The sequence below is a fragment of the Meles meles genome, chromosome 2 (genome assembly GCF_922984935.1).
Source record: "Meles meles chromosome 2, mMelMel3.1 paternal haplotype, whole genome shotgun sequence".
Taxonomy (NCBI): Eukaryota; Metazoa; Chordata; class Mammalia; order Carnivora; family Mustelidae; genus Meles; species Meles meles.
In genome coordinates, this window is record NC_060067.1 from 143,277,260 (window position 1) to 143,295,341 (window position 18,082).

Sequence of the window (18,082 nt, forward strand, 5' to 3'; positions counted from 1 at the left end):
AGGTGAGGGTGAGCTGGTGGTCTTTAGTGGGTGAGGACGGAAGTGGAATTAAATTTAAAAATGCGGCCGAATGTTATTTCTCCAATTGCTTGCTGCTGCTTTTTCCCCTGGCTGCCAGCCTTTAGCAAATTCTGTTGCTTGGTAGGATGAAGGGAATGAAGCTGAGTTTTTTCCGGCCTTTAAGAGTGATAATCCATTTGGTGAAGGTGGGAGACAGCATTCTGCGACTAAAATGAGATGTTTTCATTCTCAGTGGCTTTCTGGTCTCTCTGGCCCAGGTGGCTCAGATAACCAGAGTAAGTGTTGCCGAATCTTAACGTGGAACACACTTAGACTAAAAAAGTATTTGTTATTTATCTGAATAAAAAGTTCATTCAAATTTGGACAGGACTGAGTGTCCCGTATTTCGTTCAACAACCCGATTCAGAATTCAGTTTTTACAGACTGAGACTTGCTCTTTCAGCACAGAGAATGAGTTGGTCTAACGCAGTGGTTCTCAAAGTATGGCCCACACGCCCCTCAGATCAGCACTTCCTGGGAACCGATTAGAAATGTAAGTCTCAGGTGCTGCCCCAGACCTGCAGAATCAGAAACTCTTCAGGTGCAGCCCCGCAGATGATTCCCATGCAGGGAAGGTTTGAAAAATGCTGGCCTGGTGGCTAAAAGCACAGACTCTGGAGCCTGACCGTCCATGGTCAGATCCTGGCATGGATACCTACTAGCCCTGTGGCCCTTAACCCCTTCCATGCCGTGCATCTCCCTCCTAGGGTTGCCGTGAGGACGAAACGGTGTGAAGAACTCAGCACAGTAACTGGGACTCCACAGGCACTGCCTCCGTGCCCTCCAGTTCTCCGTATTGCCCTCCCAGCTCTTTACAGGGTGGGGATGCGTGTGGGCCTTCGAAAGTCATTATTCCTCTACTCTGAAGATGTGAGGGAGCCCTGGCCACATCCGTCAGTACTTTCGCACTTTGTGTTTTCTGTTAGCGGAGTGTGAGTGTCACAGCACTTCCTAGCGAGGGAAACAGGGGAAGCTGTCAGGTCAGGAGGGCAGCTGGCGTGACTGGTTAACTTAAAGAGCAGGAACAAAACAGGCTTCAACGTGCTAGCAACTGCTGTCTGCCATGCTGAGAGTAGACGGCTGAATGCTTAGCCAGCACTTCCTAATAAGGAGGGTCTGTCAAGAGCCCAGTGATCAGGTGCAGGGTTTAGGCTAATGAGCTAAGTGGAAACAATAAATTCTTCTCTTAGAGGCCTCTGACAGTGAGATTATTGTTATTCCCCAAAATGGTACTTCGGTAGAGAAGATAGGGTTCGTGGTGTTTATTGCATCATTACGGGGGGTCGGGGAGGTGCAGGGAAGGTAAGGGAGCGAGGGAGAGGAGAAGCCAGAAGAGGCCAGGCTAAGTTACCGCTACGGTGCATAAACTAATTTTCTTCTCCTTTTTGTTGTGTTGTGTTTTTAAGTAAGCCTATGGTTTTGTGACATAAAGAGAAATTAGTAAAATGGATTCCAGCTTCTATTAATGGCCTTGTGATGGTGTAACGTAATGCATGTTGTGTGCAGGCTGGCTACCAGATTACCCAGCAGAGGCTCCCGATTGCTGTGAATGGGAGCTTAGCGTACAGTGTGTGTGTGGGGAAGAAGCCGAGTCGGGTGATCACCAAGACTGTGAGGATCAAGCAGATCCAGCTGGAGCAAGACAGTGGCAAAAGCCTCCATGATGAGCTGCGGTCTCAGACGCTCATTGATTTGAACAGGGCAGGTAGGCTTGGAGATTGTCTCGTACCTTTCCTTCCTTCCCCTCTAGAGTTCTCCCAAGGCAGCTGAGGAAACAGGCCCCGGAGTTTGACAGACCCAGATCAAATATCAGCGTTGGTCTTGACACAGCTGACTAGAGAACACAGCCTATACGGTCATCCCATCGGGCTTGCTAACAGCCTACCCGGAAGGTGTGATGAATGTAGCCACCCAGTCACAGACCCAAGAGGTTGATACCTCAGGCAGCCGTTGAAAGAACCAAAGTTAAAAATCAAAGTGTGAGGGGGAGCAGAAACAATTGAAAGGTTGAAACCCGTGCAGAGAGCCCATCAGTGATGCAGGCTTCTTCCTGGGACCTCAGCCAACTGTACCTGCGGGTCAGGTTGGAGAGCTGCAGTCGGGCTGACTCTGCCTGTCTTTGGTAGGAGTTGGCCTTCTGGAATTGGTGCTGGAGCCGGACATGTCCTGTGGAGAAGAGGCTGCAACAGCTGTCAGGGAGCTGCAGCTGATACTTCAGGCCCTGGGGACCAGCCGGGCAAATATGGCAGGTAGAAGCCGCAGAGGGGGTGTCCCTCCTCCTCTAACTTCTCTTTCCTCCTCCCACAGCTCTTGCTGGACATTTGTTCTCTGCCTCAGCTACACTGGAGTTGTTTACAGGGTTTTGTCAGCCTTTAGACCTCTGGGGTTTTTTTTTTCCTTAGAGTTTTCCTTGGACTCTTTAATGAACCCCCAGTCAAAACTAAACACACTAACCACAGAACAGAGGCACCGAGCCCAGGAATATGAGATTAGGAGTTGTTAAAAAAAATTCAGCTGAGTAAATTTGAAGATCAGACTGGCTTTATTCAAAGATTTATGAATCAGGCAGCATCCCACGTAGCAAACAGAAAGGAGCTCTAAGGAGCTCTACAAAATGGTAGGCTTTTATAGGGAGGAGGGCCTGATAGAGGACGTTACCTAGCATAGAGTGGATTGTTCCTGGCAAGGTCACCTTTCTTTGGGAGGAGGGTGGGGTCTCTCCTGCGGATACCTCCATAGTGTTGATCAGAAGCTTCCGGTCCACTGGATAAAGGTCACCATCCTGGGAGAGGCAGTGAAGGTTTGGTTTGCGGTGATGGGGGCAAGTGACTCTGCTTTGGGCCTGTTGTGTCTGTCTTCCTTCCTTCGTTCATTTCTTTCTTTCTTTCAACAAAGGACTAGATGTTTTTTCTGGCTTTTTGTATCCAAATGTTGTTTTGCACCAAAATGAGGCTCCATAAAATACTGAGCTCGAACAGTTTCATCTTTCTCAGAAGACACTGTGTTTATCCACAGCAGCTCAGAGTTTCTGTGTAGGTAGCACTTGGCGGCCATTTGATGCTTTTTCTTCAGGTCTCTTTCTTATTTTCTAGAATTTTCATCCAGCGAAATTATATCCAGTAAAAGGCAAGGTTCTGATTTCACAAAACTTTAACTTGGAGATAATATCTTCAGTTCATTAGAAATGTGGTAGGAAATCAAACAAAAGAAATACTTGTGCCACTGAGACCAAGCAAACTATACATTTTAAGTGTTTGCAAATTGGATATAAAGATTAAAAGTTTTGGTCAAACTCATTGTCTTAATGACTTGCTCTTATGGCCCCTTCCTAGCACTCCTTTGCTTGCCCTTAAGTCCCTGAAAGCTACCCTCTCCTGTGATTACCCAGTTTTCTGTTCCCAAGGGCTTTTATTTTATTTTTTTAAAGATCTTGTTTATTTATTTGACAGAGCAGAAGAGAGAGTGAAAAGAGGCACAAGAGGGGGAGCAGGAGAGGGAGAAGCAGGCTCCCGGGTGAACAGGGAGCCTGATTCAGGGTTCCATCCCAAGGCCCTGGGATCATGACCTGAGCCAAAGGCAGCTGCTTAACCGGCTGAGCAACCCAGGCACCCCACCAGAGGCTTAAAAAAAACTCTTGCCACTCACAGAGCATTCCTTGAGTTGAGAAAGGCAGGAGTGGAGAAAAGATACAAATTCTGCATATGGCAATTGTTAATTCATAGCTCAGTACCAGCGGTGAATTAGAAAACTCCAGAGAAACAGAACCAACAAAATGTGTGTATATGTGCGTGTGTATGTTTATGTATGTGTGTGTTTATATTTAAAGAGAGTTATTCCAAGGAATTGGCTGATGTAATCACGGAGGCTGAGAATCCCATGCTCTGTAGTGAGGAGGCTGCGAGAGGGCAAGCTCCAGGAGAGCCGATGGCACAGTTCCACCCCAGATCTGAAGGCCTGAGAACCAGGAGAGCCAGTGGTGCAGGTTCTAGTCTGAGCCTGAATCCAAAGGCAGGAGAAGACCAGTATCCTAGCTCAAAGACAGGCAGAGAGAGCAAATTCCCCCTTATTCTAGCTTCTATCCTGTTCAGGCCTTCAACAGACCGAATGAGGCCCGCCCGCAATGGCAGAGGCAGTGTGCTTCACTCAGTCTACCAATTCAGATGTTGATCTCATCCAGAAATACCCCTACAGACACACCCAGAGTACTGTTCAGCCAAATATCCCAACAACTTATGACGCTGTCAAGTTGACCCATAAAGTTAACCATCGCAAAGTGCTCACTGTGGATTCCAGTAATACCAGTGAGGACAATGATTCATCTCCCTGTTGGTTTATAAGACTACTTACCAACCTTTTTATGTCACACAGTGTATTTGTGTGTCACAAAAGGACTCCTAAAATTACAGTGCCACGTTTGTCACATAGGACATGTTACATGCCACAAACTGTAACATTGAAGCTGTGGTACAACTGAATCTGGAGACAGAACTAGCCTATTTGCTGTCTTATTTAAACTGAAGACTGGAAACACACAACGACACGGGTACGAGTGGCATAAAAGCTAGCTGCCTCCAAGTTTTGCTGTATAGAAGTGAGGCTCTGTTGTGGAGTAAAAGAATTCTCCATTTCAGATTTATGGCTCATGCTGCCTTTTTACCCACAGAACATAAGTTAAATATGGGCAGATTGGATGGTTATCCATTTATGCACTAAATGTTGGTTCTCTATTGCTTTAAAAAAAGTTTTTATTATTCCATTCTTCCTCCAAATAACCGTTATTCCTAGCAAACCTATGGAATAATAAACAGGCCACCTGTTAGCTGAGAAATAGTCCCATCTGGGGCCTTGCCAAGAGATAAACCATAACGGCAAGAACTCATCAGTCAGTGACAGCTGAGAGGGTTCATTAAGTCTCATTTGTTGTGACACTTTTTTTGTTGCTTTTAAATACAAACCCACCAGCTTTGCCCCTAGCACAGCAGCAGAGTGGTGGTTCTAACGAACTGTGGGGAGGGAAGGTCTGCCTGAGGCTGCAGGGGTCCAGCTTTTTGTGATGTTAGCATTTTAGCAGCCCCAAACCCCTTGGCTCGTCCTGCTATCCCACCACCATACAACCACTGTGTGGGCATCAGAGACTGCAGCCTAAGAACTGAGGACCACCCTAGAAAGGACTGCTGGAACCCCCCAGGGTGCTTTAGGAATAGAGTTTAAATTGCTCTGGTCTGTGATTGAGTGAGTTCCTGATAGTTTTGCTAATGAGCATGGATCAGCTCCGTCTGGGTTCCAGAAATCATTTCCTGCTCAGCAGACTTTTGCTGAGCAGATCCTCAGATCTTTTGCTGTTGAGATCCTCAGAGCTGTGTGTTGAGTCGATTGTGTACTGAAGTAGATGTTCTAAATGTTTCAGTGATGGTGTCTACCATTTGGAATGCTTAGCATGTGCTAATCAGTTCATTAAGCATTTTTTTTAAAGATTTATTTATTTGAGAGAGAGAGAGAGAGGTGGGGGAGGGGCAGAGGGCAAAGGAGATGAGCAGACTCCTCACAGAGCAGGGAGCCTGCCGACGCTGGGCTGGATCCTAGGACCCTGAGATTGTGACCTGAGCCGAAATCAAGAATCAGACAGTTAACCCACAGGCGCCCCTCACTAAGCATTTTTTTTTAAAAATTACTTATCATCTTGTTTAAACTTTACAGTGTTCCTGGGAGATAGGTGGTATTATGCCTACTGTACAGGTGAAGAAGCTGAGGCTTAGAGAGATTGGCTTGTTTGCCCAAGGCTCACAAGAAGGGACTGAGCTAGGATTTGAGCCCAGGTGTACCTGAGTCCAGGAGCCCTTTCTGTAAGCCCTGCATCACACTGTTTCCTAGTGGCAGTCACAACAGTGCTACAGCACTTTCTCTAACTAGATGACAACTTAGAGAAGAAGGGTGGCAGAGCATGGGTACCTAGGACGCTGACGTCCCAGACCTGGCTTGGGACCCTGTCCCGCCTCTTCTAGTTGTAAGAACCTGGGCAAGGGATCTTGATTTCTCTGAGCTTCATGTTCCACATTTATAAAGTGAGTCCCCAAGTAATCATACGTGGAAGGGGAAAGGAAGAAAAGGAAGAGGAAAGGAATTCATCCAAGTCCTGAGGTAGACTTGGGACAGCTGGGTGTGGTGTCCCTGGGTACTGAGACAGGGAAGACTGGGGGAGGGATGGCTTTGTGCGAGAAAATCTGGAATTCCATTTTGGATATCTTAAGTTTGAAATGCATAAAGGATGTCTAAAAGTGGCTTGTCTAAAGCTGTATTATAAGGAATGAATGTGATAAAGTATATAAAATTCACCACAGGCCCTGACAAGTTGCCTATACCCAGTAAACATTTGGTGCTTTTATTAGCAATAATAAATAGTTTTACTTTTAAAAATTAATTTAAATTTAAATTTAATTTAATTTAATAAAAATTAATTTTAAAAAATAGTTTTACTTTTACAGAACCTCCACTCATTTTGGATAAATAAGCTTTGTGAAATACATTCAATAGAATTTGTGTGTGTGTGTGTGTGTGAGAGAGAGAGAGAGAGAGAGAGAGAGAGAACTTGTTATTTAAGTCCTGGAGAGCATCCAGTGATCAGAATGAGATAGCTTAACAGACCTCTCTAAGTCCTCGGGCCCCTGCTGTTTACAGAAACAGTTTTCTGTCCTGATGTTGTATTTCTGATGTGTGAATGTGTTTTAGAAAAAAAAAAAAATGTAACTGCACCATATCACTGTGCTCAGTGGTATAGTTTTTTAGTTTTGCTGTTACAAATCTCTGCTTCTGGAGGGTAGAAATGGAGCTTGATAACATTCTGGTGATGTGTGAATGAGGGCCCTCCCTCAGTGTTGCAGAATGGCTTCGAAGCAAACCTGACTGGTAAGGCTTTTGTGCACTTGAGGCAATTTAACTTAATTTGTTTAAAAGGTATTTTGTCTTCACTGGCTAGAATGTCTTTTGTTAATGTTTGATACCATATTTGAATCCGGGCTAGTGGGCTGTCTTTCAACACTGCAGGATACTAAATGATTCCTCTTAGACATTTATGTAGTATGCATGGCCTTCTCTGGGAGAGACTGAAATTCATGCTTTTATTCCTTATCCTAGTTAAAATTCTAAATCCTGAAAGATGGTTTCATTTTTAAAAGCAGGTGAGGTCCAATTCAATGTTCTCCAAGTTAAAAAAAAAAAAAGTTTCCCAAGAATTGAGGTTTGGTTGAGCAGAGCTCAGCATACTTTGGAAGTTTTCCTTTTAGCTAAATGGGCCTTTCAGATGATTCCAGCTTAATAGATTAATCCTATTCAGACAGAACTTTAAAACTTATCAGAAACCTTTTGTGAGACAGTAACCAATCTGCTTACTCATTGCTCAGGAAAATACCAGAGTTTTGGCTTGTTCAACAAGGTATTAATTTATTGAACAGTTACTCTGTGCCAGACGCAGCTCTAGATTCTGAATACAACAGTGAAAAAGACATTATTGTTCCTGCTACTTTGAGCTTATATCCATGAGGGAGACAAATACATTAATAAATAAAATCATTATAGTGGTATGTCCTTCAAGGAAATAAAAAGGATGCCATCCATGGTAAAGAATAATGTAGGAGAATGAGGGCCTATCAGAAAAGGTGGCATTTATTTGAGACCTGAAGAATGACTGCAGGCCGCAGCTAGCATGGAACTACCGGTGAGCATTCTAGGGAACAGCTAAGGCAAAGTCTCTGAGATGAGGAAAAGGTTAGAATATGCTCTGAGGTAATGTAGGTAACAGAAGGCCACTGGAGGGAAAGCATACAGGCAGGGGGTTAGGGCATCAAGTGAGACTGAAAAAAGTAGGCAAGGGATAGATTACCAATAACGGTAAGAAGTTTGGATTTCATCCCAAGTGCAGTGGGAAGTCACTGAAGGGCTTTCAAGCAAGGGAACGACATAGTCTGATTAATGTTGCAGACAAACCTCTTGGGCTGCTCTGTAGAAAGTGGATTTCAGACGACTAAGAGTAGAAGCAAAGGGACCCGTTAAGCTTTTGCAATAGTCCAGAGAAAAGATGATGCTGTTTTGAATAGGGTGATGTCCGTAAAGATGGAGAGATCAAGCTGAGTAGATTCAAGGTGGATTTTAGAAATAACAGGATTTACTAACAGGCTAGTGTGGAAATCAAGGGGTAGGAAGAAATCAAGGATGTCTTCAAAGAAGCTTGAGGAGCTAGGCGGTGCTATGGACTACCACTGGGAAGATGAAGACAAGAATGGCTTTCTGGAGGGGAAATCAGGACGTAGTTCTGGAAAGTGAAATGTCTGTGAGACCTTCCAGTGGAGGTGTCATGTAGACACTGGAGGTGGCTAGCTGCACAAGGCGGGGGGTTGTTGTATTAAAAGTCAAGGACGCAGTTCTGTAACCTGGTCTGAAGTTCTGAGCCCTCCAGTGAGGGTGGCGGCTATGGACGGAGAGAGGAAGTGACGGGTGTGAGGTACGGGTATTGGAAGAGAAGAACCGAAGGATCGAGTTGTCAGTTTGGACATAGAGGGGAAAAGAAAACAGAGACAGGGAAGATGACTCCAGGTTTCCTGGACCAAGAATCTAATGATGTCAGGAATAGTTGGGACTTCCTGAGAGTCAAGGAAGCACAAATGGTCCAAAATGCTGAGAAGTCCATGCAGAGACATAGAGTACTTTCTGAGCTGAAAGCACCTTTGCCCTCACGGTCGGCATGGATGGCATTTGGGACCGTAGAGTGGGGGAGCTTCTCCTTTGTTCTGGGGGAACAAGTAGAGACACTAGGGCAGGCGGTGGGCAGCCAGGCATCTCAAGCTCGGAGGAGGTCGAGCCCCACAGCTCAGCCTTTGGATGGGAGTAACAGAGACCGGGACCATGGAGTTTCTTGGCATGGAATGTATTTATCCTGTTTAATTATTTTAAGAGGCTTTTGCTATGAAATCCTGGAAAATGAATTTCTCTATTCAGCCCATCAGAATCTTCAGGTTTGTCAGGTTCTTTTTAAATGTAAAAACCCACCTAGGAAAATAAAAGTCCAGCATTTGGTCTTCTCCTTCTGTTCTGTTCTAGACATTGTAAATGAAATTGGAGAACAGAGAATTTGAGCTTTACTTTGTAGGGTATAAAATGTGATTGATTTTTGTCTTCGTTTCCCTATTTGTCTTAGGATTTTGCCTCTTTCTCCTCTTAAGAACCTCTTAGTCCTCTCCACAAACCACGTGCCTCCTTAGGGGGGTTATTGTTCCTAATCTAAAAGGGGTTTCTGGATCAGAGAAGGTTCTCCCATGACGGGGGGCAGCCCCCTCTGAGTTCTTCCAAAGCCTTGCTCCTTCATAAGAGCACTGTCTGCTGCGGCAAAGTCTTACAGCAATTCAGAGTCCTGTTTGTGGAAAGAAGAGATTATTATAGTACCCAGAGGAAGGAGGAGGGAACAAACCCAGGTTTCTGGCTCTTGCCCTTGAGCTGTAAATTCTCAAGGACTTCCATGGATCTCCTGGAATCATTGTTGGAAATCCACATTTCATTGGAAAGCTGTGTAGTTATCAGATGACCATTTCTTTGTCTTTTTCTCTTTTTTTCCTAAATTTTTTTTAAAGATTTGATTTATTTATCTGACAGAGAGATAGGGAGAGAGCACAAGTAAGCAGGGCAGCAGGCAGAGGGAGAGAAAGAAGCAGGCTCTCTGCTAAGCAGGGAGCCTGATGTGGGGCTCAATCCCAGGACCCTGGAATCGTGACCTGAGCCGAAGGCAACTACTTAACCAACTGCCACCCAGGCGCCCCTTTTTCCTAATTTTCAAAAAAGATTTTATTTATTTGTCAGAGGCTTAACCGACTGAACCACCCAGGTGTCCCTCAGATGATTGTTTCTGATCCCTTCTCCCCGAACCCAGCTCTGACACTCTGAATAAAAACTCGGAATAAAACTGCAGAGTAATTCTCCATTTTAACAGTGTTGTTTTTCTTGTTTGGCACAAAAGAAATTACATTTCTCCAGCTGGTGTATCCAGAATTTCTCCTCTCTCCCGCCTGGTCACAAGTGCACACAAACATGCACACACACGTACACTCACACCTCAGATGCCTTAAGACTGTAATTCTCGTAAGTGGACAGAGTGCCAGCCATGTGCTTCAGGACTAACCACACCTTCTCGCTGCTGTCCCTGGCTAAACAGTAAATGGAATTAGATACTTCTTGCCTAGAGACTTAAAAAGACCATGTTGCCTCCAAGAATTTCTAAAGAGCTGTCTTTTTTCTCCCCTTCCAGAGGGCCAGTTGAGAGTCGATGCCAATGTATCTGTGCACCATCCTGGAGAGCCTCTGGGGGTTCGCACCGAAGTGAAGAATCTCAACAGTGCCAAGTTCTTGGCCAAAGCGATAGGTGAACATCAGCTTATGTTTAATGTTCTTTGTATCAGTTACCGATGGCTTTGTAATAAGCCACCCCAAGCCTTAGTGCCTTAGATGATAACCGTTTCGGCTTCTGCAGTTCTACAGATTGAATCCTGCCTCAGCTCATCTATGTGCAAGAGGAGCTCACTCACACATTGGGGCCTTGGGGCCAGGACTCTGCTAGGCTTCTCTTTCCACGTCGTGTTTCTTCATTTGCTGCCTAGCCTTCGTGTTTGGCAGTGGGGTGTTCCAGAGGGATGAAGGCAGAGGCGTCAAGCCTTCTTGAGTCCCAAGCTCTAGAGCTCAGTATCTCTCCCAACACATTTGATTCAGAGCAGATTCAAGGGGAGGAGGAAAAGACTCCACCTCTTTCTGGGAGGAGCTGTAACATGTATAGCTCTGTTTTTCCATCTACCACATTCTTTCTGGCCAGTGTGAACTTTATAAAGTCATGTTTATTCATTGTAGATTAGCCATAGTTTAACTTAATTGGTCCTTGTGTTCTGCTTTTTTAATGTTTTTACTAATGGATTCCGTGTGTCTGTGTAATGGAGTTTGGGTCTTATTGGAGTCCGCTCTGTGGGTATTTATGTGTTGACAAATACATAATAATCATTAAAGTAGAACAGTTGAACAAGATAAACATGCAGGCAGTCCCATAGAGGTTGCTGACTGTGAAGACATCTCAGAAGACTAAATATACTCCTTAAAACCAAAGGTATCTAGAGAGGAAGAGAGAAAGGAGGGAAGGGAGAGTTTCAAGTGCATCCCGTCAAGGACACACAGAGCACAAGACAGCTGAATGCATTGCTGTGTGTTTAGTAGAGCCCTAGGCCTTATTGAGGAAAGTACTAGCAACAAGATAGGAAAGATTCTCTAGTCTTATATAAAATCTTACCCTGAACCTGCAGTCATCAACCTCAATGAAGATGCTCTGCATGTACAAATTTTCAGGAAAAGGGCATTAAAATGGTTAAGGGGATAACTTACATAAGGGAAAGGAGGGAAGGGAAGGTTCCCATGTGTAGATGGACAGCAAAGAGGGCAGACTCTTCTGTCTCTCAAAGGAGATACAATCCACATTTATGAAGCCACGAAAGGTTTGAGTCAAGGATACTTTTACAGCCCACTTTTGTGAAGTTCGGGAAGCTTGGGATAAATGGAAGAAAGTTCCACTTTACCCTGTGGGTAGTAAGTGTTCTGGAATTCATTATTCCAAGAGGTGGTGATGGTAACCTAAAAAAACAAGCAGCAAGACTTTAAGTAGATTTATTCTTTTTTTTTTTTAGATTTTATTTATTTATTTGACAGAGAGAAAGATCACAAATAGGCAGAGAGGCAGGCAGAGAGAGGAAGGGAAGCAGGCTCCCTGCTGAGCAGAGAGCCCGATGCGGGGCTCAATCCCAGGACCCTGAGATCATGACCTGAGCCTAAGGCAGAGGCCTAACCCACTGAGCCACCCAGGCACCCCTAAGTAGATTTATTCTTAATGATTTATGAAGGAGACCCCCGAGATGGATTCTGCCTGTGGCCTGACTCAGACAGGAAGAACCGCAGATTTACCGTGATAGCCTAATTCTCCAAGCCCGTGATTTTTCCGTCCCGTTTTTCTCCCTGCATCGTGCCTGATAGTCATCTGATTTCAGTCAAAGAGAGCATTGGAGTTGGGGAGACAGGGAGTGAAAACTGACACATTTTAGTTTTGCTGCTGCTACTCAGCTCAGATAAGAGTTTGGATTTATATGAGGGAAGTACATGCTGGGATGGGGAGTTAAGGGGGAGGCTAAAGCTGCTTTCAGAAAGAAGCTTAATAGTTATGGCTGTTTTGATGATCACAGTCTGCCTTGTTTGGTGGTGAGGGAGCATGGCATAGAGCTGTAGCCCTTAATCATTTGGGGTCATGGATCCCTATGAAATTTCTGGACTCTCTCCACAAAATGTGCAAGTACACACACCCACATTCTGTATCTAATTTAAGGAGGTACCAGAACCCCGTGAGGTTTATCCTTGGATCACTGGTTAGAAACCCTTGATAGGCAGCCATCCTGGATCTGGAGTTTCATTGGCCCAGATACTGGTCCTCGCCCTTCTTCTGCCGAGAGTGTAAACTGGACTGGGTCACTGAGACCCTAAACTTTCTCCAAAAGTGAGGGAGCAGAGCTTCCTAAAAGACCCCTTCCACCACCATCGTCCTATGACTGCAATGAGAAGAGAATATAGCATATAAGGGAAGAATTATTATAAACAACTCTCTTGATTATTTTTGACTTAAAGATTGAGACAGATTTAGGATTATTGCTTGATTGGATGAAAATCTGTAATATGTAAATTATTGTGTTTTTCTTAGACTCTGAAATTGAGAGACAAATCCACGAACTTGAGAATGGACGTGAAATTCTGAATGAAACACGCTCATTTGACTACAAGCTGGGGTGAGTTTGCATTAGCAAGCATCTTACACACAGCTGGGTGGGACCTCAGCCTGGGCTCCCCACAGACCAGCCCCATGACCTTGAAGAAGGTACTTACCCTGTCTGCACTCATGCTTTTCTCATGAGTAGAGTTAGGAAAACACTGTACACTACAGGGATATAATACCCTGGAGGACTGGTAAGAGGTTGAAACTGAACCAGACTCAGCTTATCCATTTTGTGGCAGGAATCTTCACTTCCTTAAATTCTATCAGATTTAAGCTCTTCCAAATCAAGCTAGTGGTAAAGAAAGTGTAGGGGTGGTTACAGAGGTACCCTTTTATGTTGTCTTAGTAAGTTTGACTCTAAAGTACTGACTCTGAATTTTGAGGATTTTGTGCTTATAACAGAAGACTGACAGAAGCTCGGAAGGCTTAGAATTTGAGCCAGTTAGAAGCTGGGAACATTGAACAATTTCTTCTCTTTTTTTTAAAAAAATTATTCTATATATTTCTCTTTCATTAATATTTTCTCATGTAGTCATTTAAGTGTCTCTCACAGGAGGTCAAAGGGCCTGAATTTGCTTGTGTCCCTGTTTAGTAGGGAGAACTCCCCTTTGCACATATGCTGGGCCATGCTGCATTCCATGTTGGTTTAACGTTTTCCTATTTAACTATCATAGGTGCACCATGCCAATGAGAGACAAAGAAGGAAAACAAGACTACAGGTGGGTATTCCTCTTGTCAAAATACCATCATGTGTGTGGGGTTCGGGGCCAGTTTCAAATCTACTTGCAGAGTAACATAAGGACCTGGATGGTTTTTAGGCACCACTTTCTGGTTGTATTGTCACATGATGGCTTGTATGTTGCAAGCCTGGACTTCCTATTTTATATATATACTGAAAGAAAGAATGTTTTCTTGGTCTCGTAGCCTCAGCGTATCTTCTTTGATGGGATTCAGCTATTGGAAGGCACTGTTGACTCACCCCTGTGTGAGAGTTCTTATAATTGAGCTAAGAGGGTAGCAGTTGAGGATGGGGCCAAGGATGTTCTTATTCTTACATTCAGTTACAAATTCAGTAACACACTGAAGATCCTTGAGAAGAAAGGAGAAAAGAGAGCATATATTAATGGTATTTCCCTTCACAACTCAGGTGATCCTATTTAATTGATTAAAATTAAACAAGTTGGACTTAATATGAGATCCAGAAATAAAGCCAATAATAATAGGCTTAAGGTAATTTGAACCTCTGGTACTTTTTCCCCATTGAGTTTTGCAGATTGTAAAGATTGAAATCGTAAGCAACAAAGTCATTGGTTCCTCTGCAAAGCTCAACTCTTGCTGTCCATGGGGACCCGATGTAGCACTGGGATGTGGGAGAGAAGCGCCTAAACCCTTAGCGTGGCTCTCCCCTGAAGGGCCCCTCTCCTGTGTGTCTAAGTCAAGGTTGTTTTCATCACTGGGAGCATCTGGGTTCAATCTGTTTTTCCCAAGAACTTCTTTGTTCTCCAGTGTTGCCCCCATCCCTCTGTTTATGCTGCTTTCTCACTCAGCATGGAGTTAACTGTTAGGGCAGCCAGTGGCTTTGTCTCAAGCCCTCAGATTAATAGGCAGGATTCAGGAACCCTCCCTTTGGCTTCCTCCTGCTCTCAGACGTCAAACTGATTCCCAGCACAGATTTGGCATGGAGGTGATGGGTTGCGTGCACGTCTGACCTATCACCCTGGCACCCCGTTTGTTCTGCGTTATCCTGCTTGTGCGTAAGCCCTTTGACAGGCATAGGTGGACAGAAAATGTTAAATGCTGGAATGGAGCAGAGGGAAAGACGTCATGTGCTGTGGTGCTGCAGAGAGTTCCCATGTACTCCCTGGTGTATACCGTATACCCTGCCTCACCAGCACGGTTACCCTGATAACGTCCTGCACTGCCATGTGATTCACATTTATTACCCAGGAAATGCTGAAAACTCTGAGCACACATTCCACAGGCATGCCACATGGATTGTGGTACATTTGTTACAAATGAAGACTTTATTATTAACCGAAGTCCATAGTTTACATTAGGTTTCCTTCTTTTTAATTTATTTTTTATTTTTTTATTTTTTATTAACATATAATGTATTATCAGCCCCAGGGGTACAGGTCTGTGAATTGCCAGGTTTACACATTTCACAGCACTCACCATAGGACATATTGGGTTGCCTCTTTATGTTGTACGAGCTGTGGGTTCTGACCAAATGTATAATGACATATGTCTAACATTATAGGGTTGTAGGGAATAATATCACTGTCCCAAAAAGCCCCTGTTCCCCACTTACTCATCTTTCCCTCCCCACTTCATTTTTTTTTAGGCAAAATTCTATTTCTTCCACTTCTCGAGAAAGAAAGTTTTCTTTTTCTTTGACTTTTCATTTGTTTCACAAATACTGCTAAAAATAGTGAGAATTTTAGAATGAGGTAAAGTCATTTTTCTCCCTAATAAGTAAATTGTTCTCATTTGGTCCTGTTTTTCTCCACCTTTGTCTTTGTGAGTATATGCTTTTTTGTGTGTGTAAGTATATACAATTATACATCACAGCGTAGCATCAACACTGTGTTGTGCCTTTTTCATTCATCATAATTTGTAAGCTTGGAGAGGGCAGGTCTGGTGGTCTTGCCCTGTAAGTCTATACTTGTACAAAGACTCGTTCCTGGAAAACAGAGTTGGTATTATAGGACATTAGAAAATATTTGGATTTTTGTTTTATTTTATTTATTTATTTGACAGAGCAAGCAAGCATGAGATGGGGGAGGGGCAGAGGAAGAGGGACAAGCAGACTCCCTGTTGAGCAGGGAGCTCAACATGGGGCTCCATCCCAGGACCCTGAGATCATGACTGGAGGCGAAGTCAGATGCTTAACCGACTGAGCCACCTGGGTGCCCCAGAAAATATTTGGAATTGTAATATGACATGTAAACACGAAACTTTCGTATTGATGATAAGGTCTTTTTATTCCTATTAAAACAAATACTTCTCAGTCAGACCCCATTTCCTCTCCCTGCCTAGGTTTATGCCTGAACCCAACCTGCCTCCCCTGCTGCTCTATGACACTGAGTCTCTGCCTCCTGGTGTGGACCCACAGCAAGTGATCAACATTGACTGGATTCGGGAGCGGCTCCCTGAGCTCCCCAGTGAGACCCGGGAGAGGCTTATTCAACAGTATGGCATGCTGCCAGGACACAGCTTCGCCTTACTGGTAGGTATTGATCAGAGACTCCGATAAACCCAGCTCAGCCGTTTGGGTAATGCTCTACGGTGAGCTCTGAGGAGAGCAGGCAGGTTGCTTCAGTTGTACAATAGATGCTTCTAAGAACAAGGCACGATACCCTTTGCTCATTTTCCTTGATGGTGAATACTCCTCATAAAACCAGAAGATGAAGCAGAATCTCATGTCAGTCATGTCTTCTGTGCAGAAATGAACAGCTGCTCACAGCAGCCGCGGAGGCTTCTTGAAGACAATCCAAATGTTGTGGATGAATGTTTTCCCATGTGTCTGCAGGACAAAAGAAAATCAATGTATAGGGTTTCTGAATGTCTAGCAGTATTGAACCATGACAGGGTCTGGCAGGAAGTTCGGTCCTCAAAAGCCAGCCAGCTGTTTCTCCAGCGGTAGAAGAAAAACATTTATTCCTCACGAAATGTTGAAAACTCTGACTCAAAGTGTCGTCCTTTGAGGCTCGAGGATGCATCATAAGGGGCCGTTAGCGAGTCTGACACCACTGAGACCTGCTTAGGGATTTTCCACTCTTTTCAGAGTTCTCGGGGCTTTGCCGTTTTCTTTGTCATGGCAACATTAAAGTGAAGCCTCGTCACTGAGGGTAGGGCTTTGTCATAGTTGTTTTCGGCTTGTCTATGGGGGAGGAAGTGGGAAGTTTTGCCACTGTGTGCTTCAGGGACAGGGTATCTGCCACACTTACCTTCTGGAGCAGCAGAGTCTGCGCAGAATGTGGGTTTTTGCATTTTAATTCACCAATAGTAACTAGGGATGTTAGAACGTACATATTTCTATACTTCAGTGAGAGCAGCCCCGCCGCTTCTGGTACAAGGTAGGCAAGTGAATGTGTTGAATGGAAGGTTCTCTCTTTACAAATCAGCTAAGGCAAAAACTCTCCAGAGAGTCTCACGTGAACACTCCTTTTTCCCTCCCAGGGATGATTGGGCAGGCCTCCCAGATAGGTTTCCATACTTCGGGCAGTGGCGACCACTGCCCATCACCTCCTGCCAGTTGCTGTCTTAGCTTAGTCAGAACTCTGTGATGGTCACATGGATGGATTTTAATCACTTCTTAGTGTGACTTGTTCAGCGCCTTGCAGGCCAAGACTGTGTCCCCTTCTCTCTCACTGTTCCTCAGCATAGTCTGGCACATCAGCAGTGCTTAATGCCAGGTCTTCGACTGCGCAAGTCAGTTCGCATCTCAGACAGAACACCTCTTACCACTCATTTTCCCTGGGTTGATTTAACCCACCTGAGGTTTAGTCCTATCTATCTTCCCTACTGTGTGATGAATTTCCAGCCCACTGGAAATCAATTCCGTACTAAATTCTAAATGCTAAATTCCAGTCCTACATTTTATAACTGCCAGATCCCATCCCAGGGGACAGGAGGACTGGGACGGAGCCTCCAAGATGTCAGTTATCTGTCTTCATTTGGCCTTCTACCAGGTGAACAGAGGCAGCCCTTGGAGATGGCATCTGAAGAAAACCCAGGTTTCTTGGTGAAAAGACCTTTCAAAAACTCCTCTCGGGAATATGGTTATTTCTCTCCGTGGCATTATCTGCAAACATACACTCCCTTCAGAGAGCATCTCTCTAGCACTGTCACGCTTGGCCCCTGACGAGCACATGATGGTAGAGGGCTCCTCGGGGAAAGTCAGTCCTCTGAGGGCAGGGACATTTTCGTGTTCATATTTGGGTCCCAGGCTCCATTCTTGTGTCCTTCACAGGAGGCCTTGAATAAATGTTTGCTGAGCTTGCCCAGGGAGTGGGTCAGAGTTTAAGGTCCTAATGAGGGGAACCTGTCTTTCATCTGTTCAGTCCACAACTTTTGTTTTGCATCTCCTGTGTGGCAGGTAGTCGGGGACAAAGATCTTTAAAAAAGGTGTTTCTTTGTTTTCCAAGAATACACACACACACACACACACACACACACACACACACA

At 44.6% G+C, this 18,082-nt stretch overlaps 1 protein-coding gene across 2 annotated transcripts in view; it reads left to right on the top strand.

The window, feature by feature from the left end:
• Nucleotides 1–18,082, top strand: part of GATB (glutamyl-tRNA amidotransferase subunit B) — a 98,649-nt gene that overhangs the window by 38,556 nt on the left and 42,011 nt on the right. The window contains exons 4-9 of one of the 2 annotated variants that reach the window (XM_045993536.1): nucleotides 1,567–1,765; nucleotides 2,187–2,309; nucleotides 10,349–10,462; nucleotides 12,821–12,905; nucleotides 13,567–13,611; nucleotides 15,932–16,121. In XM_045993536.1, coding sequence (XP_045849492.1) covers nucleotides 1,567–1,765; nucleotides 2,187–2,309; nucleotides 10,349–10,462; nucleotides 12,821–12,905; nucleotides 13,567–13,611; nucleotides 15,932–16,121 — 756 coding nt within the window. The remainder of the gene's footprint in view (nucleotides 1–1,566; nucleotides 1,766–2,186; nucleotides 2,310–10,348; nucleotides 10,463–12,820; nucleotides 12,906–13,566; nucleotides 13,612–15,931; nucleotides 16,122–18,082) is intronic. The other variant, XM_045993544.1, reaches the window with a different exon arrangement.